The sequence below is a fragment of the Mesoplodon densirostris genome, chromosome 13 (genome assembly GCF_025265405.1).
Source record: "Mesoplodon densirostris isolate mMesDen1 chromosome 13, mMesDen1 primary haplotype, whole genome shotgun sequence".
Classification (NCBI taxonomy): domain Eukaryota; kingdom Metazoa; phylum Chordata; class Mammalia; order Artiodactyla; family Ziphiidae; genus Mesoplodon; species Mesoplodon densirostris.
This window is the reverse complement of record NC_082673.1, coordinates 89485044-89512108: the sequence shown is the minus strand read 5'-3', so window position 1 is coordinate 89512108 and position 27065 is coordinate 89485044. Positions and strand designations below refer to the sequence as shown.

Sequence of the window (27065 nt, the reverse complement as noted above, 5' to 3'; positions counted from 1 at the left end):
GGCCATGGGAGCCTCCGTGGTCTGCCCATGCTCACCCCTCTGGCCTCGTCCCCCCCAGGCCCCTCTGAGCAGCCAGACTGGCATCCGGGGAGCCGAGCCAGCGTTCACGCTCTGTCACAGCGTGCCCTGCCACTTGTGACGTTCCCCGCACACGGGATGTTCCCTCCTCACCTCACCCCCGGCTCCCAGCCCGAGCAGCTTCAGGGACAGTGGGCAGGACTGGTTATCCCTTTCTATGCTGAGGAGCACCCGAGCATCCCTGTGGCATAGCACTTGTCACAGCTCATCACAAACCTCACAGCCCGTCTGCCCGAGGTCCATCTCCCACGGGGAGATGGGGACTGCTTCGTATTCGCCCGTGTCCCTGAATGCCAAGCGCAGGGCCTACGTCGTGCCGACCGCTCTCTGAGTACCATCGCGCTGGTCCCAGGTGGCTGGTCCCAGGTTCCCTCCTCAGTCTAGCCCGGCCAGCATCCCGCTTGAACCCTAATGTTGCTCACAGCACATCCCACCCTGGCACGTTGGCTGGCAGAGCTGTGGAGTAAGGTGACTAGGGGACGACAGTGATGTGTCCCATCAGCTCGTGTCCCTCGGGCGCAGTCACTGACCTGCAGCAGCTGTGCAGGATCCCGACTTCGTCAGGGTGATGGGGTTGCCAGCCGGGACCCGGGCTGGTGCCCTGACCCTTAGGTAGCGGCCGCCCCACGATGCAGCCACGTCTTCTGCAGGGTGATGGGAGTGACGCAGGCTCCACGATGGGGACGCTGCTGCCTTAGATCTCCCTCCCTGGCCAGCACGTTACTCTGGGAGAACTCAAAGGAGCCAGAGGTGCCCGAGCGTGTGTTAACGCACCCGCTTTTCACTGAAGGATGCATGGCGGCCACGGCCCACCTGCCCCGGCAGAGGCTCCTGCTCTGATCTGAGCTCCTCGGTGGCTTTCCCAGCCCACCCGAGTGGAGCACGGCCCTCGGAGAGAAGCGGGGACTCACTCATACCAGGCAGAGTGGGTCCACCTGCCACTTGAAAGTAGCTCGTTTCCTACTACGGTTGGAAGCACGCGGGAACTAACCCTGATGAGGCGCCAGCTGTACCGTGGCTGGGCCCTTACTTGGGTTAACTTGCGTGTCCCCTCCCTAGGAAGGCCCCCCGCGCCGGCCCAGGACGGAGGCTCCCAGTGGGTAACTCGCCAAAGACACAGCTGATTAGAGGCAGGCTGAGGCAGAAGCCAGGTCTTTCAGACTCTAAAAGAATAGCAGAAAACCGGGAGAGCGTCTGATAGGTATTTTGATCTTCGTACAGACTTGCCCAGAGTAGTCAGTGAAGAGCGTTGGAGAAAACCCCAGGCTCCCCCTTAGAGACCCAGCAAGTCCAGGGAACCATTGGAATGATTTCTGGCGCTCACCGGGGAGGGAAGGCCCTGCTTCAGCCAAGCTCGTGCTGTGCTGGGGGACCTGTGAGTCCGGCTGTGGAAAGAGAGGGAGAAAGGAGATGAGGGTAGACGGGCAGGAGCTGTTGGGGTCTCTCCACCAGCCTGTGCTGTGTGGGGCCTCTGGGAGCAGGGGGGTGAGCTGTGGAGGATGCAGGGCTGAGGACACAGCGAGAGGCTCGGATGCTTTCGTGTTAGCCTTGGTGGAATATTCTTTGTGATTACAGGATAGTGAAAAGAATAAATAAAGTACCTAGCATTTACCTGGCGTTTTTTTACTTCATAAACGCCATTGTAAATGCTTTCCTGTTTTGATCTCAATCCACTCTAGAACTTTTTTTTCTTTTTTCCTTTTTTGCGGTACGCGGGCCTCTCAGTGTTGTGGCCTCTCCCGTTGCGGAGCACAGGTTCCGGATGCGCAGGCTCAGTGGCCATGGCTCATGGGCCCAGCCACTCCGCGGCATGTGGGATCCTCCCGGACCGGGGCACGAACCCGCATCCCCTGCATCGGCAGGTGGACTCTCAACCACTGCGCCACCAGGGAAGCCCTAGAACTTTTTTTTACCTCCCCCCAAAAGTAATAGCTGTAATTTTGATGACCAATTATATGCCAGGTGGTCCAAGTTCTCCACAATCCTGACTAGTCCCCATGTCAGATACCCATTTCCCATGTGAGTTCTTAATCATCACAGGTAACTGGGCTGCCAGAGGGACCTTACAGCCCACCTTTCTGGTCACAGCACATACCCCAGAGGACAAGAAACTGTACTGTGCTCCCTGTTCATATGGCCTAACTGCTTTGTACAGCCTCTGGCCACCAAGCTCCTAGGTGACCAAGCGTGGAGTTAGAATCCAAGTCTGTGTGGCTGCAAAAAGCCCATGCTCGTTCCTCCACACAGTTCTCCATCCCAGAGGGTGCTGTGAAGTCAGGTGACCCGCCCTGGATCCCATGTCCCGACAAGAGCAGAGTCGCGCTTGAACCCCTGCCCACTGGCCTGCCATCCCGCCCCTTCCCACCGCACTACAGAGGCCCCGGCTGTCCCTGCCTCTGCCGAACCCTGTGGCAGGGATCCAGCAGGCCGGCCAGCCCTGTTTAGTTGGCAAGGCCCCCCCACCCCCTGCAGGAGGCCTAGCAGAGAGAAATCAATGAAAAGTGGCCCCGGAGAGCCGGGATCCAGCCCTCACTCTGCTTCCCGCGGTTTCAGGGGGATCAGCTGGCAGCTCAATGACGTTAGGAGTAAATCTCATCTTATTAATTAAGCACTATTTTCTGCGCCGAGGAAGGTACTTAACGGGTCCCAAAACAATTGTTCATGTGCAGAAATGCAAGGTACGGGGTTGTGCTTCCGCAGAAACGTTGGCTGAGATGGAAGGGGACACTCCCAATGCTTCAGAGCCAGCGCCTCTGGACATTAGAAACATTGCTTTGTTTCTTTTTCTCTAATACAGAATAGACTCATATCAGTTTTATACAGGAGGTGTCGGCGTTCTGGGGGTGATTCGGAGGCTGCACATAGGAAGCAGCCCTGGCCCGGAGATGGGTCGGCAGAGCCCTGGCCGCCCTCAGGGAGGAGGAGGGCAGGACGCTGGGGACAGTGGGAGCACAGTGACACGGGGGTGCCCCAGCCGGCCTGAAAGGCAGCATGGGAGGCAGGGAGGTTTCTCAGGGAGGCTGGGTCTTGGAGTGGGGGAGTGGAGTTAGCTGCCTGGAGGAAGCGGTGAGGGCAGGCGAGGGGCCCCAGGAGGGCAGGTCCTTGGGGGAGGAGGACTGTTTGCCCTCAGCTCGCCCGTCTGTAAGATGGGGCAGTGCCCTGGGGTCCCCACGTGTGGACGACGGGGGAGCACGTGTATGGGGGGGTGTGAGGGGGGACGCCACGTGGGGTCCCTGGTCCTCTTCTCCTGCGGAACCAGCTGGTCCCTCGCCGACGATCACACGACGCAGTCATTCTTCCGAGAAACTGTCTCGGCAGCAAGAGGCCATGGTCCCCACTCCAGTCCCTGCCCTTGGCCTTCGCTGAACTCACAGAAACCCAGGCAGGAGGTCAGTGGGCCCTGGACAGCCTCCAACTCACAGATGAGGAACTGGAGATTCAGACAGGCTGGAACCTCAGAGGCAGACTCGGCGATCACGAGAGGCCGGGATCTGTCTGATGCTGGCACCTGCTCAGCTTTCTCCCCTCCAGGTGGATCCCAGCCTCTGCGTGGTACGAGCTAGAGGGTGGAGCCCTGGCTCCCAGGCCTGTGCTCGTGTCTGAGCTGCACTGACCCTGCCGAGCACTCTGTCCTTCGGCTGCATCAGCCCGGCGTGTGCCCGGAGCGCGGGGAGCAGGGACACGTCTCCGGACCCACGTCTTCGCCTGCCGCGGGCTTTGGGCCGTCCAGGCCGGGTTCGGAGTCCTCGGCCCCATTGGCCTTCCCTGTGGCCTTGGGCAGCACGTGTGTGTGATCCCTCCAGGGCTGCCGTGGGGATGGACGTAGGTGGTGGTGGTGGGACACATGCTGGGCCCCCCGTGGCCATGGGTGCTGCCCCTCTTGTGTTTGGTGCGATCCCTGATGGTGCTTTGAGTTTTAGAATACAGTTCTCTTCAATTAAAAATAATAATAAGGAAGGTGTTTGTTTTTTTAAAAAATATAACTGATCTGTGAGGCTTAAGGTGAAAATGATCTTCTTGGGTGTGATCCAGGTTGTCAGTGTTGATGCCATTTTCTTGTCTGCCAGAAGTTCTTCTCATTCAGGATGGATGACTCTGGAAGGTTGGCTGCTTCCCTTTCACTTGGATTGTACTTCATTATAAAACAGAGAAATAGGCTGGCGTTCTGCATAGTCAAATAGATTCCCGAAGGATGCGCCACATAAATTTAGAATACCATCGTATAACTATCAATTATCTCCCAATGAAAGTTCAATTTAATTATATGTGGATAGTCCTTCTAAATCCGACTCCTTGATTTGTATTTAAATGTCATCATTATGACTTCCCTGGCGAGGTTATCAGCTGTTCAAAGGCTGAATCATATGATATGGTATTTTAAAAACCACCGCTTTTTTATAGACTCTTCAAAAATCACAGCACCTTTTTTTAGTGCCAACTCTTGACTATTATTGTCACATTTGGCCATAAAATTAAACGTGAAAATTGGCATTCAATAGCAGTATTAATTCTATTTCACTCCGACGCAGCAGAGATGAAGAGAATTGAATAGTGGTGGAGACTGTACGGTTAGGAGGCTGGGGGAATTCGCTAGGGCGCTGGGTCAGCATCAGAACTGCATTCGGGTCCGAATCTCAGCTCTTCCGTGAGCAGCTCAGGTTATTTCCTTAATTTCCCAGCCCCTTAGTCTCCCCATATGTAAGGTGGGATTGATAATCGTGACAGTGGCCACTGTTTGTAGGATGCTATGGCGTGCTGGGCACTTGCGGACTGTCTTACTTAATCTGCACAAAATCTTACAAGACGGGGCTTATTAGCCCCAGTTTGGGTGCAGGGTTTTGCACTGTGAGGCAGTGCCGCCCTTCCAGGGGGGTTTGTGCTCTGGACGAGCCTTGTGGCGGAGCTGACCTCTGATGGCGTGATCACCAGCACTGAGTAAGAGCGCTGACCTCTCGCCTGCCCTCTAGGTCACTGCTGCCGACTGCATTCCACAGAGGTGCTCAGGGAAGTGGAGGGCCACGGCCAAGGTCATGTTCAAGTCGGGGCAGAGCTGGGGGTCCAGCCCAGGTGGTCTGCTCCCAAGCTGGGGATCCCTGCTCTGTGCCCTCTGCCGCCTCGGTGCCCATGGGGTGGACGTGGGCTGCCGTCCGGGGCCTCAGCTCCCTCCCCTCCGGGGGCCGCTGCAGCAGATGGTCTGTCTCCCTGCCTCCTCCCTCCCCCTTCCTCCCTCTCCCCTCCCTCCCCTCCCCCTCCCCTCCCTCCCCTCCCCCTCCTCCCTCCCTCCCCCCTTCCCTCCCCAACTCCCCTAGGCGGCTCTGGGTTTCCCGTCCTCCTCTCCACAAGGGGCTCCCAGCAGCTCCACTTCAGTTCCTCCATAAGCGGCCCTGACGGCTGTGGGGCCGCCTCCTCTCCGAGCAGCTGCTTTGTGATGGGCTCTGGACCTGCTGCGTCACCAGGGAGCACTGTTGCCCCCAGTCAGGGGGCCCCCTGGCATGTCTGCGGGTGGACCTGGAGCAAGGGTGCCTCCCAGGGCACCAGGCTGTGGCCCCCCCTCTGACAGTGCTGGCCCTTGGGACCAGTGTGCGTGTCACGGTGGGCGGAGAGCTCACGTGTGAGGACTCGGCTCTGGGAGTCGAGCCCCTTCCTGGAGGGGAGGAAGGAGGAAGGTGGCGGGGCTCAGGACCGTGCCCCAGGCCCACGTAGATAGAGACGCAGAGGTGGACAGTGCTCTTCTGTGGTTTGGGGGAGTAGTCCTCGGGTCCTGGAGTTGCCACCCTGGCTGCAGGATTTTAAGCAGGGTGCCCCTAGGTGAGTCACTCAACTTCTGGTACCTCGATTTCGTCATCCGTGGGAGAGGAGGGACACTGCCTTTGGGACACCTGCTGGCAGCACGCATCCTGGGGCTGCTGGGGCAGGAGGGCTATTGTATGTTTGGGGGTGCGCTGATTCTTGTGTATGGCAGGCCCACGGTCACCAGGTCTGTGTCCCACGCTGGCTCTGAAAACAGCACGAGCAAAAACCATTACCTTTTAGGTACTCTGCCTAAGCAGTGGAGAGCCAGATACAGCAAAAAACAGAGCAGTGCTGAGTCTGAGCGGCCAGCTCTTGATGGGACTGCCAGCTCTGTGACACTGGGCAGGTGGCTTATGCCCACAGAGCGTCATTGCATCTGTAAAAAGAAACAAATCACACTCATCCTCAGGCCACAGTAAGAAAAAAGGTGAATGTATATTGAAAATACCTAGCCCAGGACTGGGTATGTGATAAGTGTTCGTTGCATTTCATTTTTTTTCCCTCTTCTGTTCTGTGGGCACACCTGGCCGCACTTTCCTGAAGGGTGGAGATGGGTCATATAGTATGACGCTTACGCAGTCAGAAATTGTTTGAAAGAGCGCCCCCCACCCCCAAGACGGTCACACAAATATAATCCTGGTGTCCAGTGTCCAGTGTGCGTTCTGACCCTAAGGCTGCTGAGAGCCGGGCCTCTCTCCCTTTTTGCATTCGACCAGAAGAGAGCTGGGTATTGGGATGTGTCCACACCCATCTGACAGGTGACAGTTATTAGTTCTTTTTGAGTTATCAGACGATGAGCTGAATTTGGCCTTTTTAGTGAAACTTAGGAAATATTCTGACCTTTTGTTTGAAGAGAGCACTAGTTTGCTCCGGGCTAGCTTGGAAGTAGGAAGCGCGTCTGCCGGGTGGGAAATTAGAAGCACTCCGGCTGCTCTCACAGGGGAAGAAAGATAAATGGCTAATAAGCTCCTGAAAAAATGTGCAACCTCAGGAGTAATTCAGACAGACCTGCAAATTAAAGCATCAGCGAGGCAGCATTTTGCCTCTTACTAGCACAGATTAAAAATTGATCATCGTCAGTATTGGCAAGGGTGCAGAGAGAGGTGTGCCCACCCGCCCTGCTTGGGGCATGTACCTCAGGAAGAAGCTCTCTGAGAAGGAACTTGGTCCTCTGCCTCCAGACCTCAAAGGTTTTCACACCCTCAAATCAGTAATTCCGCCTCTAGAATGGAGTCTAACAGGCAGTCATAAATGCAGAGAACAAATTTAAGCACAAAGATGGTTGTTACGATTTTTTTTACCAGTAATTTTTTAAAGAATGGAAAATACCTGAAAGTATGAGAAATAGGGGAATTGTTAAGTAAATTATGATACAGCCATATGATAGAATATTCTGCAGACTAATTTTTTAAATTAAATATTTATTTATTTATTTATTTTATTTATGGCTGTGTTGGGTCTTTGTTTCTGTGAGAGGGCTTTCTCTAGTTGCGGCAAGTGGGGCCCACTCTTCATTGCGGTGCGCGGGCCTCTCACTGTTGTGGCCTCTCCCGTTGCGGAGCACAGGCTCCGGACGCGCAGGCTCAGCGGCCACGGCTCACGGGCCCAGCTGCTCCGCGGCATGTGGGAGCCTCCCGGACCGGGGCACGAACCCGTGTCCCCTGCATTGGCAGGTGGATTCTCAACCACTGCGTCACCAGGGAAGCCCCAGACTAATTTTTAGTGATGCGAAATTGCTCATCCTATATTAAGAGAAGAAAGCAAGTCTTAAAATTATGTGTATATGTATGTGTGGTTACATATATTTAATACTTATATAATGACTTGTATGTATGCTTATATAATGATTTAGACTACATTAAACTACAAGTGCTTAGAAAAAAGACTATAGAATTAATATATCAACCTTAGAGTATAAGATTGAGTGCTTTTTCTTTTGTATGCTTTTCTCTATTTTCCAGCTTTTTACAGTAAGCCCATCTACTTGTATAATCTGAAAAGAAAAGTAAATGTAATTTTCTGAAAGTGGTCCTTGCTCTGAAACGCACTGTTTCTGCACTTACACAGAAGTGCCTCTAACTCTTGAGTAGCTGACACTTAAACGTCACGCCTCCGGCCAAATGCTGTGCATTTACCAACGTTCCAGTAGTCCTTTCCAAGCTCTCAAGACCTCTTCCTTGGTTTAATCTTATGTTTATACACCCTGAATACCAGTTCCTGGTTGTTAAAGAAGAGGCTCCAAAGGCCAGTTAGAGCCTGCTGGGGCTCAGCAGGATATCTTGGCCACAGCACAGGCTGTGAAATAAAAGAAAATGCCTACTTTTACACGTTGAGTGACAGTCATCTTCAGGGCCTGACACGAAGAAGCCCCCCTTTCTCCCCCTCTTTCTTTATCCATCCATGTAACACATGTTTGTTGAGTACCTGCCGTATGCCTGATTTCGTGCCAAGAGGTAGGATTTCCAGCGTCAGTAAGACACAGCCCCTGGCTATGCGCCTGTCAGGGGCATGGGAGTGGGAGTTGGAGGCCGGCTGCGGGCGGTTAGTGAGAGCCCGCCTGCCTTCTAGAGACCAGGGGCTGTAGCACCTGGGGACGCAGCTGAACGTGGATACAGGTGTGCGGGCTGGGCAACAGTGGCGGTGGGCGGGAGGTAAACGCGGGCCTGGGGTGTTAGGGAAGGATCTTCATTCACTCATTCATTTCTTCTCTGAACCGGTTACGACAGTGGGCCAGGCAGGCATTCTTCCAGGCCTGGGAAACACTGGGAAACAAGACAAGAGGATCTCTGCCCTCAAGGAGCTGAATTTTGGTAGGATTGACAGACAGTTAACAAATCCAGAAGTAAATATTTACAGCTCATGGTAAATGCTATTGCAGAAATAGGCGGAATGCCGCAATGGAGAATGGGGCGAGGGGAGGGATGAGATGGAAAGCCGCTGCAGAGAGGTGGGCTGGGAAGGCCTTTCTTAAGCTCAAATCTAAAGGATGAAAGGCTCCAGCTGTGCCAAGGGTCAGGTGAAGAACATTCCCACGCGGGGAGCTGTGGGCACAAAGACTACGGGAGGAAGAGCCTGGTGTGTTCTGGAAGCTGCCAGAAGGTTGCGAGTGCGGGACACAGCAGCAGTGTGGGAGGCTCTGTAGAGGATGTTGTACTTGCGCCGAGACCTGAAGGGAGGGTGGGGTCCTGGGCTCAGGGGCTGGAAGTGGGCAGGTGGGGAGCTGTGCGACTGGCGGAGCACGCGGGGTGTGTGAGCAAGTCCGTCTGGCCAGGGGTGAAGTGCTGCACGGCAGGCAGGGCTCTGACGACGAGGCTGCAGCTCCCCCCGGGCTCTTGGGGCCCCAGGGGTAAGTGATTGCCAGGCCGCCTCTCTGCGAGTTTTCCCTTGCCTCCTCTCTGCCTTACCCTATTCCAGAATTCAGATTTCCTTCTGGAGTTGGACACTCTGACTGTGTCTTCCGTGCTAAACGGTGTTGAGCCAGCTCTGAAGCTGGTGCTACCCTGGGAGTCAATTATTTCATTTTCTTGGAATGAATCGGTTATGAATTACTAACGATAATGATTCATTATCCTGTCTCATGCTGGCATGGGCTGCTTCTCCAGCAGCCCACAGAAGAAATTGCCCTCCTGATTAATTCTCTGCTCTGTTTCCCCCTTCTCTTAGAATGGCTATTCAAGTGGACAAGTTCAACTTTGAGAGTTTCCCAGAATCCCCTGGGGAGAAGGGGCAGTTGGCAAATTCCAAGGAGCTGGAGGAGGAGAGGCAGGAAGCCCGAGGCCTGGAGATCAACAGCAAGCTGGACATCCACTGGACCATCATATCCTTTTCCCGGTGCCCACCCCGACCTGCAGACCCCCGAGGAGGACCCCAGAGGGGTCAGCTGTTGAGCGCTAGCCACAGATAACTCAGAAATGGCATGGCAGGGAGATACGGACCAAAGAGTGGGCATTTTCTTACCCTTCCACCACGTCCAGGGCCCCACGAGTGAAGTACAGGCTCAGGATGAGGAAAGGCCTCCCTGGGGCCGGTGCTGCTCTCACCTGGATCACGTGTTTCCTGTCAGCGTTGAGATCTGTGTTAGTGACCGGTTCTAACGGCCACCTATCACTGCTGGGCTTGGGGTCGGGAGCTTCCACATACTGACAGCTGAACACAGGTTACGATTTTTGGGGAAACTGAAATCGGGCTGTACAGCTCAGCAAGGCACACGGATGCCATCTTGAAAAGACTGGGTGGGGGCATTAGGAGGACTGCACTGAAAAAGACGGTTTCATAAAATAAGTGGCCCTGCCTTGAGCTTCCGATCAGTGCCTGGCTCGTGGTAGACACTCAGGTGGGTGAGTGGGACTCTGGAGAAACCTCAGGTTCACTTATCCATCTACGTGTTTTTTCCAGCAGTCTTTACTCGGTGCCTGCTTTGGGTTGGGTGTGTGTCAAGTTGCCTGAGGGACCGCAGTGTGCAGGCGGGGCCTCGGGGTTGGCCGGCCCCGAAGAGGGTGTGCGTCATCTGAGGGTTAAACGCACGGCTGGGGAGCAGGGACAGGGCATTATGCCAACTGCTGTGAGGTTCAGAGGATGAAGCTGCCAGGCGCAGGGCAATCAGGGGTGGCTTCACAGAGGGGGTGTTGCCACGGTGGGCTTTTTAAGGGTGAGTAGAAGTTTACTAAGGGGACAGGGGTGGGAGATGCCCCACAGTTCGCATGGTGCGAGGGGATGGCTCGCTCAGGGTGTCTCCCAGGAAGAGGCAACTCTGATGGGAACGTCTGTTGATTACCTTGTTCACACACTGGTTCTGTGGAAGTGGGATAGTCACAGGCTGTTGTGTGGTCTCGTCGCCCTGGATTCTGGAAGCAACCTTAGGCTGCAGGAGGCATGGCTTCCAGGACCGAGGCAAGTTCCTTCGCGCCAGCTAATGTGAATCTGGGCTTGGTAGACAAGACCCCTGTCTCCGAGGAGCTTGTGACAGAAAAAGCGCTGTAGATGGAAGCCTTTGAGAACCAGACGCCAAAAAATAGAGCGCTCAGGGGCTCACGGAGGGAGCCTGGCATGCATGGTGGAGTTAGGCGTTTGTCTTCTGTACAGAGAGAAGTGAAAAGGTGGGGGGCCACGGGAGGTGCCCTTCCCTCGGTGACCCCACTTCTCAGCAGAGTCAGGGTCCAGTCAGCTGGCGCTAGTTGAGTGAGCAGAGTGTCGTAGCACGGAGGAAGGCGGCACCCACGCCGCGTCCCAGGCTCGCTGCATCCGTCACCTCTGTCAGCTGTTCACATCTCTCTGGTCGGCACCTCTCACGGTCCGCTGGGGAAACGGGATCTCAGCAGGGTGAGCTGACTCACCCTGAGTCCAGCCAGGAAGTGGTGCAGCCAAGGACGCACCCAGGTGGGGTGGCCGGCAGCAAAGCGCTTACCGCCAGTCCAGGTCCCCACGGGGAGCGTGGTGAAGGTGCTCATATCCTGTTGCGGGGAGTGGGGCAGGGGGGCGGGCGGTCATAAAAGGAGTCCATTAACGCTCAGTCCTGATGTCTACGTCCTGGCACGAGCCAGGAGGGTCCTTTCTGGGCCTTGGGTTGCAGAGGCTCCGCACCTCCTGCGTGGAGCCGTGCTGGGTCCTGGAGCCTTGGCTTCATGCAGGGGCTCCTGCAGAGCCAGGCAGGCCTGGCTGGCACCCGTGGAGGAGAGGCACTGTGCTCGGGCGCCCGGTGGGAAGGGTTCATCCTTCTGAGGGGTCTCATTCTGGGACTGGGGGGCCCTGCCTCCCTAAGTTTCATGGAGACTGGGCCTCGCTGGGAGCCAGGGTGCACGGCAGCACCTGCGAGTGTCATTTCCTGGGTGCTGCCCCCAGGGGTCCCACATGGTCCTCGGCACCCGCTCAACAGCTCCCAGGGCGTTTCTCACCCCGTCTTACTGATGCAGCTGCCTCTGAGTCCTGCAGAGAAAGGGGAGGAGCCAGCACTGAACCCCTCGGCCTGCTTGAGCCCACGGTCCTTGCCTTCTAATGGGGTTACATTGACCATCAAAACGCTTAACGTGCTTTGAAAACTATTATTGAAAACGTACTGAAATGTCTTTGGGTTTCTCTCCTTCTAGCCTTGATTCTTTCAAGAAGCTGACTTCCCTATTTTGTGTTCGATTAATAATTCATGCTGCAAATCCTTACTGAATGCCTACCATGTGCCAGGCACACCTGTCTCCTAGTTTAGGGATTGGAAGACTGTCCCTAAAGGCGAATTTGAGTGAAGAGAATTAGCATTACGGACATTCCCTCCCTCCCCGCCTCCCCTCCTATCTGGTAATGACATCTGGCATGGGATGGATAGCAGACTTTTGCTGTTGTAAACCTAAATTCAAGCAGATGGAAAGACCAAAGATTGAATTGGCTAATTATTTCATTATGCATTTTAATATTTTCTCAATATTTAGACTTCATAAAAAATTTGAGCCTAGTTTGACACCCATTGTAGTCATAAAAACGGCCCGTATGAGGCACGTAAGGCTGGAGAGACGTGTTTTAAAGGAAACTGGCTCTTGCAGTAGGTGTGTGCACCCCTGTCTGGGTGATATCTGCAACATCCAGACAAGTGGCAGGGACACTGGGAGCTCCAGACCCACTCTGTACCTGGCTAACAGCCTGTACGTGTTGTTGTTTCCGTGTGCTGAGCCTTGGAGATGCCCCCAGTCTGCGAGAGGGGCAGACGCAGAGACGGGCGCTCAGGGTGCAGCCCGGGAGGGCTGAGACGGCTCTCCTGTGGTGAGGACGGGCAGGGCTGGAGTATTCGTTTTTTGGGGTTTTTTTTACATCTTTATTGGAGTACAATTGCTCTACAATGGTGTGTCAGCCTCTGCTCCACAACAAAGTGAACCAGCCACACACATACACATGCTCCCACACCTCCCCACTCCCGCGTCTCCCTCCCCCCCATCCCACCCCTCCAGGTGGTCACAAAGCACCGAGCTTCTCCCCCCGTGCTATGTGGCTGCCTCCCACCAGCCATCTGCTTCTCGCCCGGCAGTGTACATACATCCATGCCACTCCCCGGCCCCGTCACAGCCCACCCCTCCCCCTCCCCATATCCCCAGGTCCATTCTCTAGCAGGTCTGTGTCTTTATTCCTGTCTTACCCCTAGGTTCTTCATGACATTTTTGGCACATATATACAATGGAATATTACTCAGCCATAAAAAGAAATGAAATTGAGCTATTTGTAATGAGGTGGATGGACCTAGAGTCTGTCATACAGAGTGAAGTAAGTCAGAAAGAGAAAGACAAATACCGTAAGCTAACACATATATAAGGGCTGGAGTATTCTAAGCACATTCCAGAGCCTGACAGGCACTGGGGACCTGAGTCGTCCCCTGTGACTGGTTGTCCAGAATGCAGACTGGGCAGCAGGGGCCGGGCGTCTCTCAGGCTGTGCTGAGGAGTCCGGCTGACCTGCCTGCCTCCTCCCCCCCTCCCCCTCCCCCTCCCCCTCCCCCTCCCCCTCCCCTCCCCCTCCCCCTCCCCTCCCCTCCCCCTCCCCTCCTTCCCCCTCCCCTCCTTCCCCTTCCCGCCTCCCTTCCTGAAGACAAGGGTTAGGCTCTGTGGCCTCGTCCTTCAGGTCCTGCCCGCAGCAGCCCGTGAGCATCGAGCATCGACCTCCAGGGCTCTCCAGCAGAGCCCAGCCTCCCTGCAGGCCGTGCTTTCAGGTCCCTCCTCTCGTCTGACCTCCCCGCCTGCTCTGTGAAAGATGCAGGGCAGGCTTTATTTTTATTTTTACTTTTTAATTTATATTTTATTGAAGTGTAGTTGATTTACAATGTTGTGTTTATTTCTGCTGTACAGCAGTGACTCAGTTATACACATATATGCATTCTTTTTCATATTCTTTTCCACTATGGTTTACCCCAGGATACTGAATACAGCTCCCTGTGACGACCTTGTTGTCTATCCATTCTGTATGTAACAGTTTGCATCTAGTAACCCCACACTCCCAGTCCACCCCTCCCCCGCCTTGTAATCCCTCCCGCCTTATAATAAAGGGCAGGCTTATTACAAGGAGCCTGGTACCTGGCCGAGAGCCAACGCAGTCCAAGGGTCCCCGCAGGCTGCCTGGTGGGTCAGGAGACCCACCTCTGCGGGGACAGGGTGACCTCATGTGGAGGAGGTGGTGGAGGGCACCTGGCCATCCAGGAGCGGTGAGCAGCCGGGGCCTAGTGGTGTTTTCAGCCCTGGCGTTCACTGGTTCTGAGGTGGGGTTTACACGCTGGCCCAGCCAGATGAGCTCACGTATTGAATACTGCTTTTTTCCCTTAGATTTACGATACCTGTCTCTTTTCTGTTTATCACTTCCATCATCATCACTGCTATGAAAACCGCCGCTTGCACGGCTCCCGTGTGTCAGTTACTTAGTGTGTTGTCTGCGGGGCGGGGGAAGGGATGCTGCCCCCGCCTCACCCCTCCCCGCCAGCCGCTGGGTCTCAGCCTCACCCCTCTGTTTCCCGTTCCTCCTCGTGTAGTGGGGGGAGGTGAGGGTACCACGAGGAGCCCCGTCGTGGGGCGCCTGCAGGACCAGCGCCCTCCCCGCCGTCAGGCCTGCCCCCGTCACAGCTGGGGCTTCGATCCTTATTCTGCGCAGGACGAAGGACTCCTCACAGAGACCTGTCCTGAAGCCCTCCCTCTTCCCTTGCCTGTCCCTTGTGCCACCTCAGCCTGGTGACTTTGAAAGGGAACGTCCTCCCGAGCGCTCCCATCTGGCAGGAGGAGCTCGCCTGGGGGTGACGTCGGTGGGGCTCCTGGGGGCGGGGAGGGGCGGCCTGTCCGCGCGTTCCGGGTAAACACGCCCTTGCTGTCCATTCTTCTTCTAACCTTCTTCTTCCCTCCAGCTGCCGCTGTTGGACCATTTTTACTGAAATTGGGAAACCTTAATACAGCCGACCCTCCCGGCACTCTGTCAGTAGCAGGTTACTAGTAGCCCCCGCATGTGACCCAGTGACCGTCTGCATTTGCCTTTGGGCTGGGACCAAAGGTGCTGCACCGTTGGGGGCCGGAGCCCCGGCTCCAAAGGTCTGGCTCTGCTGTCTCCTGCATCCGGCAGGGACGTGGTGACCTGTCAGGCCCGTGTCTCCATCTGTTCAGCACGGTGAGGACACCTGCTCCGGGGTTGCCGATTGCCATTAGGGTCGGTTCTAATAACTGTATCTGCCCTTCTGATCCCGTACCGGGTGCCAGACAGGACATTAGCACTTTCCCTCAAACCTACAAAACAGGTAATACCTACCCCTTTTTAAGAAGTAAATAAGTAAATTTTGGAAATTAAGTAACTCACCTGAGATGGTGCCGGGAGCTGGAGAGCCAGGATCCCAGGACGCGTGTTATTTTCCTGTTGACTGAAGTCAACCTGAACTGAGGCCTTACCCTCGTGGTGCCGTCACGGCCCCTGACCCTGGGGTGTGTCAGTACAGGGGACACACTTCCTTCTGGAAGACCCGGCACTGCTCAGGTGACCCGGCCTGAGGTGAGGCTTCTCCTGGACAGGGGACGCTGAGCCAGACCTCCCCCACGACAGTCCCCCGGCATCCTCACCTCCACCTCTGCTGGGGCCTGCCTGAAAGGGGCTGGGTTGGCAGTTCTGACCGTCACCCAGAGCGTCTTGTCTGGGGACGGATGGAAGCTGACCGTATCTGTTTTCACTTTCCACGGTAATTCAGAGACGGAGAAACAAGCATCAGCATTGGAGCAGGTGTGGGTCGTCCTTTATGGTTGGCCTCACGTGTTCCATCTTCCACGGAGCCCTCTCTGCCCCCTCTGCCATCTGGCCCCGGCTGGAACTGCCCCTCCTCTGGGGTCCTGCAGTTCTCAGTGCTTAACTCCTGTTTGGAATACTGCTTACAGAGCACGGGAAAGTTTGTTTTCTTCCCAGGACTGTCTCCCTTGCCAGGCTGTGCTGTTCTTGAGGTCAGGTCGTGTCAGCAGCTATTTCCTGACGACCTACGATGTGCTGCGGTTTGTGCCTGGCACCGGGGACACTGCGGTGAGCAGGATCGGGTGTGGACTCTGCCCGATGGAGCACGAGCGTGTGCTCTCTTCCCTGCCCCGGTGCTGCCTGTAATCCTTCCCTGTAGCTACTGAAACCTTTTGGTGTATCAGTGGTTTCCATTTGATTGATGCAGCCGATGGTCACCAGCTTGGTTGCACTACGCTGAGTGCTGTGATGAACGTAGGAAGGGAGTTTGCAACCAGCAAGATTCGTCGTAGTGGAAGCCCGTCTCCATTTCCATGGGGCAGCCCCGCGCAGGCTGTCTGCGGTGGAAACAGATGCGGGAGACGCTCGGAGCAAGCTTGTTGTCAGCGCCCCTTCTCGCTTTCCTCGTTTTTGTTGCAAATCTCTCTTCAGAGAGCATTTCGGGGTTTGCTGAGATGCTTGCTGACCTGTTAGAATCCAACCCCACTTAGGTTTCCCGACAAGGACTGGGTGCCCAGTTCAGCTGATCCCCACGAAGCTGGCGGCCTGGACCATCTGGGCTGAGTCTCTGCCAGGTGGTCTGGTCTGGTAAGCACGCGTCTCCCGCCTTCTGTCTGGAGATCGTTTGTAACCATCTGGCTGCTTTGAGGGTGAGGCAGAGGCTCACGGACCCCGGGGGCACAGGGGGCCTTAGTTGCCGAAGAGTCAGCAGCCCAGAGTGGGGGCTGGAGTGTCTTCAGGGGACACGGCGGGCACAGAGTCCTTAATAACTGGGAAGCAGGGGGAGGTGGAGAAGTGTGGCTGTTCTCTTGAGAGCATGGCTGTGCCCCCGGAGGGGCTGCCTTCCCAGGGCTGACTCGGGCCGTGCCGCTGATGGTGGCGTGTTTGGCCTCACAGACACCGGTGGCCCTCTATAAATCCCAGAAGCGCAACAGCGGCTGTGACATTTGTCATCAGTCTGTACTTGGGGTCAACCCGGTAAGACTCTAGGCACAACGTCTTCAGGTTGGTTGGTCACCACCAGGACAGGCCACCTGGCATACGGCCACACCTGGCTCCTTGGTTTCCGAGACCGCATCCCCGCCAGTGAGGAGACTTTGCCGACAGCCAAGCCCTCCTCCCTTTATAGACTGAGGCGGAGCTTTCGCTGTTCGCACTGGATCGCCTGAGATGGGCTCTCAGCCTCTCTGATCAGCTTCTAGCTAACTCTCAAAGATGCTTCTGATGGAGCGCTGTCTTCTCGTTCCCTGAGAGAAGTTAAGTATTTTTAGATAAGACTCCTTTAAAACAGTGCACTAGGTTTTTCTGGTAGTCATGTTAGGAGAGAGAGTTTTATCGAAATGAATTTTAATACAAGTAGCTCCCTTTATCGGTACAGCGGATTCCTTGATCATCTTCAGTAACATGCAGGGTTGCATCTTGTATTTGTCTTTAGGGAGTGAGTGTTTACAGCTGTGGGTAATCACTTGGTTAGGCCTTTATTCCTCATAGTGGGGAAGCCGTGGCAGCCCAAGAGAAGCGTTGCTCCCGACCTTCGACCTTCGAGGATGTAGAGTCGCCCTGGCCCTTTAGCCTTCAGGGGACGGAGGGAGTGACGTGGGAGGGACACGTATCTGATTCTTGACTCCCCCGAATCCAAATATGTATGCCTTGAAGTTACTCTGAATGGAATCAGGATTTGGCGCACAGGGAGCATAGATTTCAGGTTTGGCCGCGGCTAACGAGGTGGGGAAGGACTTTTCCCTAGTGTGCAAAGCAAAGTTCCAAATCTGTGTGTGTGTGTGTGAGAGAGAGAGAGAGAGAGAGAGAGAGTGAACATGCACACGAATCAACGTGCAGTGTGTTCATGTGATTGGGCGCATGCTGAGCTTTTACACATTCTGTGTGCTTTTGGCATGACAATTATTGTGAGCATGTGTATCTTATATAATAGAATCATAAAATTACAGAGCTTAAGTAACAGCTAACACCTTATGGCACTTACTAGATGCCAGCACTGTTCTGAGCAACTTACCTAGATTTACTCACTTTTTACAAAAGCCCTGTGAAGTAGTTTTTATCCACATTCCACAGATGAGAAACCTGAGGTCCTGTGAGTTTACCTAACTTGTTCCAGGTCACCCAGCTAGTAAGTGGCAGAGCTTGGATTCTCATCCAGCTGTCCGGCTTCAGAGTCTGTGCTCTTATTAGCTCTGTGTTGGGCCAAAGAGCATCTGGTCTCTGCCAAGGCCTTCAGGTTATCCCCATGTTTCAGATGAAGCCAAGGAGACGTAGTGTTCCTCGGGCACGCTGCTGATTGGCACACCTACCCCACAGGGCTCTCTCCATTTTGCCTGCCCTCCATCCTCTGACTCGACTCATCCCCCCCGGCCAGACTTGCAGCCCCGAACCACGTGCAGACTCTCCCTGGCAGTTCGTGGCGCTGTCCAGGGAGCTGAGCCCAGACAGTGGCGGCCCTGCTGGGATGAGAGCAGCCCAGCATCAGCATTCTCCAAGTTCATGAAGCAAATCGGAGGGCAGAGTCATGGGAAAGAGGCTCATTAATCACCTAAAGCAGCCTTTCCATTAGCGTAATTTCTAGTTGTGACAATTTGCTAATTGATTTGAACTGAAGTGGGGCTGGGCTAAGTCCCTGCACGTGGGGTTATCCCTCCAGAGCTGGTACATGGGGCGCAGACAGCCCATCTTCCTGGCGGGGGCGGCGCCAAGGTGCAGGCCTGCTCCTCGACGAGCTCCCCACTCCGGAACACTCGCCTGGGGGCCCGTTTAGAAACATCTGCCTCAGCGGCTCTCGCGGTCTGGGTCTCAGTAGACCACTTGTAACAACCAGGTGTTCAGAGCACGGTGCCGCACTCTCCTGTGAGAGGACCCAGGCCTGCCACCCGCCAGGCTGCATGTTCCCCAAGGGAAGTGCTGACTGAACAGTCATTTTTTTCTAGAGCATCAGGCTGGGTCATGGTAAACCTCAGTCCCATACACACAGGCAGGATCTCAAAACCTGCTCCATGGTTTTAAACGGTCCTTTGATTGCAGCGCATGACCGAATATTTCACCGCTAATGGGCTAGCAGAAAGTGAAAGGGAAGGTATTTTATTAACTTTCTGCATTTTCCTAGCATCTGGCGTTGTTTTTAAGATTTGGAAGCAAATACCCATGGTTCCCAAGACTTGTAGAAGATTAACTGAGACAATGTGCATGAAAACGTTTGTAAACAAAAAAGCTCTGCACAAATATTGATTAATTAAATGTAATTAACAATGATGGGTGACTAATAATACTAAGGTATCATCCTTGCACAATAGGCTGGGTTTCTTCAAAGTAGGAAGGGGGCTTCCCTGGTGGCGCAGTGGTTGAGAGTCCGCTTGCCGATGCAGGGGACACGGGTTCGTGCCCCGGTCCGGGAAGATCCCACGTGCCGCGGAGCGGCTGGGCCTGTGAGCCATGGCCGCTGAGCCTGCACGTCCGGAGCCTGTGCTCCACGACGGGAGAGGCCACAACAGTGAGAGGCCCGCGTACTGCAAAAAAAAAAAAAAAAAAAAAAGTAGGAAGGATCGCACCTGGTGGGTCCCCTCATCCCCAGCAGCTACCACAGCCCATGCTGTAGGTATTGATGCCCTGATGTGAATCCAGGCCCACCCACTGGCGGGGAGGAGCTCTGCCCCTGGAGCTGAAGGGCTGATTGGATCCCCGCTTCCTGGCTGTGTGGCTTCACAGCCCCGAAGGGGTTTCCTCAACCCGAGGTGGTTGTGAGCACAGTGTGAGATGATCCGTAGGTAGGTAGGTGCTCAGTGAGGAGCACTGGGCATTGATGGAGCACCTACTGTGTGCCCGGTGCAGTGCCCCTGACCAGGGGCACCGTCCCTTACTCTCCTGGGTTTGGAGCCTCAGGCAGCCCTCTGAAGTCTTTCTTACTGGTTTGCAAAAATAAGCAGCCAAGCAGTCGTGACGGCAGAGCTGCCCGCTCATCAGCCCGGCAAGTCTGAGCCAGGGATGGCAGTGGAAGTTTACACTGAGCAAGGGCCAGCCCGCCCTGCGAGGCTCGCCGCCTCTGAGAGGCGTGGGTGAACTGTGGTGGCTCCAGGGAGCTCAGCCGTGGCTTTGAGGCAGGAGGTGGCGGGCGCAGAGGGCGCTGTGAGAGGAGTGCGTGGCTCCCTGGGGGGAGCCAGAAGCTGCCCGTGGGAGGCTCCAGAGGCAGCGCGAACGTGAGCTGGATGCACTGAGCTGGGCCCTTGAGTTTTCTTACGTTCCAGACGCACAGGGGCTGTCGATGATCATTACTTGTGGGTGTGGCTAGGAGACTCGCGAAGCCTGGTTGGCACCCACAGTGGTCTACATTCCCCCTGCTGCAGTGTCACCACCCCTGCCCTCCTAAGGGACAGGAGTATATCTTGGGGGCAAGAACCCATCGGCTGACCTGGAGACTTAATTGCTGCGTCCCAGGTGACTAGGAAGGGCTTGAAGGGGGAGACAGGTACTTCAGCACCAAGGAGAGCTCCCCGTGGGCCTCCCTCGGGGCTGGAGGAAGGAGGCTGGCCACCACACGCCACGCTGGGAGCAGGCGGTGACTCTGCCCCTGGCAGCGCTGGGGTCCTGGCCAGGCCCTGGCCCTGTGCACGGAGGATCCTCGTTTGTCCGGTGGGGATCACGGGTCCTGGCTTCCAGGTTTACATTGAGGAATCGATAGTGTGTTCATAGTAAAGTGTCTGAAAGCGTGGGCTGCAGCATGGGCTCCAGGGTCAGACGGCCTCAGTCCTGCCACTTCCTAGCCGTGTCTGCTTTCTTGTTATCCCCATGGGCCTGAGTTTCTAAAATCTCTGCAGTGGAAATAACAGTCCCTATCTTAAACCCACCACATTCTCAATTTGAAAATAGTATTAAATTGAGAAGATACATGTTAAGCACTTAGCACGCAGCCTCTCTCATGGGACTCACTTTGGAAATACCCTTTCTAGCAGAAATAATGACAGGAATTATTGTCCTCCTCCTCATTCTTTATTGACCTCTTGCCCCCAACGCCAGAGTCCATGTGTTTAGGAAAGAGAAGCCACTGCCATGTCCGCTGTCCTCACTATAACATTGTAACCTGGGCTGTAAAAGTGGCTGATGGAGTATCTGCATAGCTGACTGCTCAGCCAGGGTCGCGTTCCTGTGTCCAGGCTCAGACACAAGACTGTTTTGGTGGCTCGTGGGGCTGAAGGGGAGGGGATGTGCGTGCAGGTAATTAGCTTTACTAGCTCAGCTGTATAATTTTATGGCTCATGTCCGAAAGCAAATGAATACGGAAATATGCTATTGGAATAGTTTCCAAAGCCCCAGTGCCATTTGGCAACTTTGTAATTACTCACATGCTAACTTGCTCTTCTAACTAATCATTTCAAAGGCTCCTCATCCTGGCCGTGTTTGTCAGGCACTATTTCTGTTCTTCAGGCACCAGGGTGCGATCAGCCTCAAAAGCCTGGCATGATTTTTTTTTTTTTTAACAGGAGGGAGTAATATGCCATATTCTGAAGTCTTAATTTCATACAAGTGAAAATAACCCCCCGAGAGAGTCAGGAAAGAAAACAGGAAGAAACACACACACAGATGTGGCCCCTGCACCACTTACCTGGGATGTTGACTCATGCCAGCATTCATTTAGTCATCAGACAGTGTTCATTGAGCAGCCACGATGATCCAGGCCCTGTTCCAGGCCCCAGAATGAGGGCTCTGCCCTCGCCCAGTTGACAGGCTAGCGGTGAAGCCAGACGATGGAAAACACACACATGTAGTGAGGGTTGCCGAGGGGATGCTGAGAGCCTTCGGAGCAGAGACAGCTCGGAGAGGCCTTCCTAGAGGAGGTGAGGTCTGCGGTCAGAGTTAAAGTATGAGTACAGTGAAGAGGGGGAGGAGGGCAGGGAAAAGCATTTCCAGGCAAAGAGCACAGAAGGTGGAGGGTATGGAGTTCTGAGAGAGTATGCTGTGTTTTGGAAGAATTGAAACAGGGCCAAGGCAGCCAAAGCAGGACCTGGGGCTGGAGAGGCAGGTGGGCGCTCCTGAGCGTCTTGGACGCCAACAGCTTGGCCTGTGCCCTGGTCTGAGGCCCGTTGCCGTGTGCGGCCAGCCGGCTCTCCTGGGCAGCCCACTTGTCTGAACAGCTTTCCGTGGATGCTCGGCTGGGCCGTTTGAGGGCTGGGCTGTCCCTCTCTGGCTGGAGGGACCCAGGAGCTCTGGTCTTCATTCCCTTGGGGCCTTGGCACCCCTCGCTCCCTGCCCCAGCCCCTTCTACTCTGCCTGTGTGGCTTTATCCCAACCTGGCTGTCCTCAGGCTGGGCAAGTGCAGTGGTCTGTTGCTATATTGTCATCTTTGTTGGAATGTGAGCCTCTCAAGTTCAAGGTTCATGTCCAGTCATTTCAGTGTCCTCAGCGCTTCTCACCATGCCTGTCTTGTTTCAGACACACTCTGTGTTTGTTGAATGCAATTAACTTGCTAATGGAAGAAAGTAATGGGATTTTCCCCCACTTCCTCAGTCACTAGAGAACGTCAGGAATGACATTCTTCCCTTTTGATTGCAACCTAAGTACTGGGGCTTTAATTTGTGTAGGAAAAGGGAGAGAGGCTTATAGATCTCTCTCTGAGGACCACACTGGCTGTTAACATTAGCGCCTTGGAGACGTCTATTTTCTGCATTTCTCAACCTAATTTCTTCATCCACCGATACTTGCTGAGAGGCCGTATGACTTCCTCGATTATGAACTCGCATGAGTCCGTTTGTAATAATATGTGTAATTACATCAAGATGTATGGGGCAGACGTGAAACCAGCATGAAACCAACACGTGTAGAGAGACGCACTTGGTTGTATTGAACAGTTAAGCCACAGTTTGCATCTTTTTAGGGAAAACAACCTTCCCTCTTCTTTATTTCCCCCAACAAGAAGAGCTGTCGGATTGAAATTATCCCAGTGGATTTCCCTTCTTCACATAACGGCTCAATTTACCAGATCTGGGGTGGGTGGGGGGAGAGGCCCTTTTGCCACATTTACATACCTGTTTCCCACACACTCAGGTGATATCTTGTGGTTGGTTAGACCATCCCTGGAGAGCAGGGGGACGGTCACCTGCCGTGGGAGGTTTCCCATCTGGGAGTCTGTGGAGAAACTTCTAGAACTTCTCCCCCTGGCCGGGGAGTCGGAGGCAGAGTTTTCCTTAACGCGGCTCACCCCTCTCTGAAGCGCACAGGTGAGGCGAGTGTGGAAGGACTCCTGAGCCAGCTGGTCCTGGAGCATCTGCAGCTGGCCCCTCTCCTGTGGGGTGAGTACCGCTCGTCACCGCGGGGGCACATGCTCCTGTTCTCAGAACGCGCAGGCTTACGCTTGTCGGTGTGTGCTGACGTCACAGAGAGCCGTGGGGGGAGGGAAGCTCACCGCCGTGCCGGCCCGTGCGTGTCTACCGAGCTCTGCCCGGGCACAGCCTCGTGAACGGGCTCGCTGCCCTCTGAGCACAGGTGTGGCAGTGACGTGGAGGTGCCCTCGGGGTCCATTTGCTGCGGAGTCTGCCGTCCTCCGTGGGGGCACTTGGTGTCCGCATGGGCGTGTCTTCTGTGGATGTTTCTGCATCTCTGGTGATCAGGGTGTTGGGCGGGAGCGAGGCTGCGGTTAGCTCTGACATAGTTTGTTTGGTGAACACCCTAACTCAGCCTGGCGCTCAGTCCGCGAGCGGTCGCCCTGAGGCGGCTTCGAGAAAGGGATTTGAACGTTGGCTGCCCATTGCACCTGGAGCTCTCACCCCAGTCTCTGCCTTCCTAAATAGTGGTGAAAAAATTTTGTTGAGAAACAAACTAAATGTAGAATTTTTGTTGAAGTAGGAGTCTTTATTATTCTCTGGAAATGATTCCATCATGTAATCTATGTTGGGTCAGATGCAAACAATCTTGTGCATGTACCTTCTTTCTTCTCTTTACCCCAGAAACCATTGTAAATTAGTATCTGGTATTTCCTCCACTTAATTAATTAGCTTGACCTCCCCCGTTTGCATGCTAGAGACACAGGAAAATTATCCCAGGGGTCTGAAGAGAAGAGCAGGCCTTCCTCCTGGAGTCCCCTCACTTCCCCTTCAGTTTGTGAGAGCCCCTCGCACTGCTCGGGGGCCGCCCACTCTGCTGGGCTCCCTGCCCTACCCGTGAAGGTTGTCGGGAGTCCTGTGAGGGGCGCTGACACGGCAGCTGTGAGTGGACTGTGTGCTGCCCCGGGGGCTCCTTTCGTGGAAGCCGCCCGCCTCGCTGGTCCAGCCCGAGTGGAAGGAGGCGGGCGGTGTTTCTGCGGAATGTGTCACTGCTTGCACCTCTGGGGGTGTCCCTCGCTTTCCTAGTTTGGAATGTCTTGTCTCTTAACGACCTGGGCTCAGCCAGCTACTTCCACCCTGTGTGGCAGCTGAGGAGGATCAGACTCCCAGCCCCAACCAGCCCGAGGAAACACAGTGACACAAAACTTGTATTAAGGCATCATGTCAGTCAGAAGAAATTCCCCAAGGCCCCAGCAGTCTGGGAGTGAGCCCTGGAGGGTCTGACTCATTCCAGAGATTGGGGGTGGGGAGGGTACATTGGGAGAGGTCAGGCTCTTGCTGGATTTGCATTGGTCTCCTTGCAGGTGTTTTCCTTGTCACCTGTCACATGCATACCAGTGTGTTGGCAAATAATGTAGGTATTAAAAGATTTTATCCTGGAGAAGATACATGACGTTTTAAACAATAATACCAGGACCTGAAAGGCGTTTCTGCCAGGAGGTCTCACTGGCGGTGTCCGCGGTGCCAGGCAGCTCGGGGCTGCGCTTTCGGGCTCCCAGCAGCATCCCGGGCAGCCCAGTTCCTGTCTTCGAGGCATCCACAGTCTCCAGCTGTCCTAACAGCTAACTGTCCTAACAGCAGTGGCCCTTCCCTGTCCCAGCTCGTCCTGCCGGCCCGTGTCACCCGGGACAAAGCTGGAACACCAGCATCTGGGGTGCAGACGCCTCCCTCCACTCACCCTGTGGCTTCCTCACATCACACAGGGTGCCTCGCAGACCGCTTCCCATCCGTGGGGGGGCTGTGGGAGTCCCCGGGGGGGGTCACGTCCACTCCCGTGGTGGCCCATCCAAGCAGCCTTGCCTGCCTTTCCTCCGCTTTTCCTCCAAGGCTCAGGTTCCCTTGTGGAACTGTCCCCATACTGCCCGGCCACGTCACCTTTCCTCTGCACCGGCTATCCTTGGCACAGATGCCGCGAGTGGCAGCCCGTGTGCGTGCGCCGTGCTCCCGTGTATGTTGGCCATGCCAGCTCTGTGCCCTTGGGCTGGTGGTGCCTTATATTCTTCTTAAAGTGTCCTCTGTCTCGCCATCTGGGATAGAAGCTCCTTGAGTACAGATACAGGATCAGCTTTTCTTATTTCCCCTGATTCATTTGAGAAGATGCTGGAGGGTGTACATACCTGGGTTTTCAGTTTACAAAGTGCTTGCATGACCGTGTTGCATCAGAGCCTTGGAAAGGCCCTGCTGGGGTGATAGCGTCACCGTCCCTGCTCTACAGAGGAGAGCCCTGGGGCACACAGCCAGGCTAAGTGACTTGCCCAAGGTCTCCCGCCCAGGACATCGAATCCAGGCCTCTGACTCCCTCTGCTGTGCTCATCGACTTCCTGCAGCTGCTCCCCTGAGACCTGGTACCTGGCATCAGGCCTGGTGAAAGCAGTGCGCCTTCTGCAGGGAGGGAGTAAGGGCGCCTGCCAAGATCTGGACTTGGGGGTGGGGGACGCCCAGTTCCACCAGAGAAGAGCAGGTGAGTGGTCAGCATGCTCGGGCCGTCTTCACGCTGAGCCGGGAGGCGAGGGGAGCCAGGGAGGAGACCCGCGGTTCCAGCTCACTTGCCTCCACCTCCCTGTGGGCTTGGGAGGCAGCTGCCCTGGGCTGGAGTCCCGGCTTCCGTGACCCTAGTGACTCTCTTGACCTGAGGCCTGGGCGGTGGCTGTGAGGACCAGCAGCCAACCCATAACAAACATCAGCCTGCCTTTCTCCCTTGGCTCCACAAGGCATCTTTTAGGGAACTAAGGCCTGTCCTTGAGTAGTTAAAATCCCAGTCCTGTGCCCCGTGCAGACAGGGGGCTGTGTGTGGCCTGCTGCGGCTGTGCCTGGACGGATGGGTGACCTGGGTGGCATTTCGACTCCCCTTGGCAGGCAGTGCTGTCCCCAGGGCCTTTGATGCCTGAGTCCTGGCGGGGAACCACTGGGCTTCCTGGCAGTCCTGGGTAATGCCGCTGTTTCCCCACATCCTGGATTCTGTTTCCAGCCTGCCACGGGGAGAAAGCTGCTCACTGCCCGTGCTGGCGGGCGCCTCCTCGTCTCATCGGCGGCGCACGTATTTTTAGCTGCAGCATTCAAACCAAAGCTGCAGATGAGCCAGTGCATGCGGCGTGCATGTGGTGGTGGTGGAGTGGGGCGCCTCGGCCTTCCCCAGGTTGGCAGGTTTGCCATCGCAGCCTTTCTCAAAGGCAAAAACATCCTTCCTAGACATGCCAGTGGAGGGTCCACTCAGAACAGGCCTGCTGCGGGAGGCATGAATGAAGGGTCTGCTTGAATGGGGAGCAGCGCTCTGCCCTGCCCGCCTTTACTGGGTTGGCACTGCAGGCGTTGGGCCGGGCCCAGGTCTCAGCAAGAGCTGAAAGCGACCTTGGAAAGCATCTCATTTATTTATTCTCCCACTTTGCATTAAATTCAGCCAATTACTGTGGCTTTTTCTCTTGGAGAAAATGAGCCAAATGACCTTTTACCTGTGTTTTTGGAAGTGTCTGCCGAGGTAAAGGTCTAGGCTTCAGGTGAGGTTTCTGGCTTCCCGGCCAGAGGAGGGGCCCTAGACCTGTGCTTCCGGCTTCCGTGCCCCTGGCAGCCTGTCCCTGCTCAGAGGCGTCCCAGCCCAGATCAGACTGAGTTAGGTCTGCTCAGCACACCCGACCGTGGAAGGCAGGCCGGGCGGGAAGAAGGGGCCACTCCGCCCGCGGCTGCATCTCAGGAGGCTGGAGGGACGGTGGGGTCACGCAGAGCTTGGTCCTCCCCGATGGGTGGGGTGGTCAGGAGGCGGAGGATGGGAGGGAGCAGGCACTGGCCTTCCCCCTGCACTCGAGGCCCGGCATTAGGGGACTACCCAGGGGCACAGGCGTTTCCCTTTGGTGGGTGGACAAACAGCCCATGGTTCTGACAACTCGCCCAAGATCAAGCATCAGGAAGTAGGGCCGGATCTGGGCCCCAGGCTCACCATCCCAG

At 55.3% G+C, this 27065-nt stretch overlaps 1 protein-coding gene across 3 annotated transcripts in view; it reads left to right on the top strand.

Moving 5' to 3' along the window:
• Positions 1-27065, top strand: part of TRAPPC9 (trafficking protein particle complex subunit 9) — a 515472-nt gene that overhangs the window by 396606 nt on the left and 91801 nt on the right. For all 3 annotated transcript variants that reach the window (XM_060116028.1, XM_060116029.1, XM_060116027.1), the window contains 2 exons: positions 9535-9688; positions 23006-23096. In XM_060116028.1, coding sequence (XP_059972011.1) covers positions 9535-9688; positions 23006-23096 — 245 coding nt within the window. The remainder of the gene's footprint in view (positions 1-9534; positions 9689-23005; positions 23097-27065) is intronic.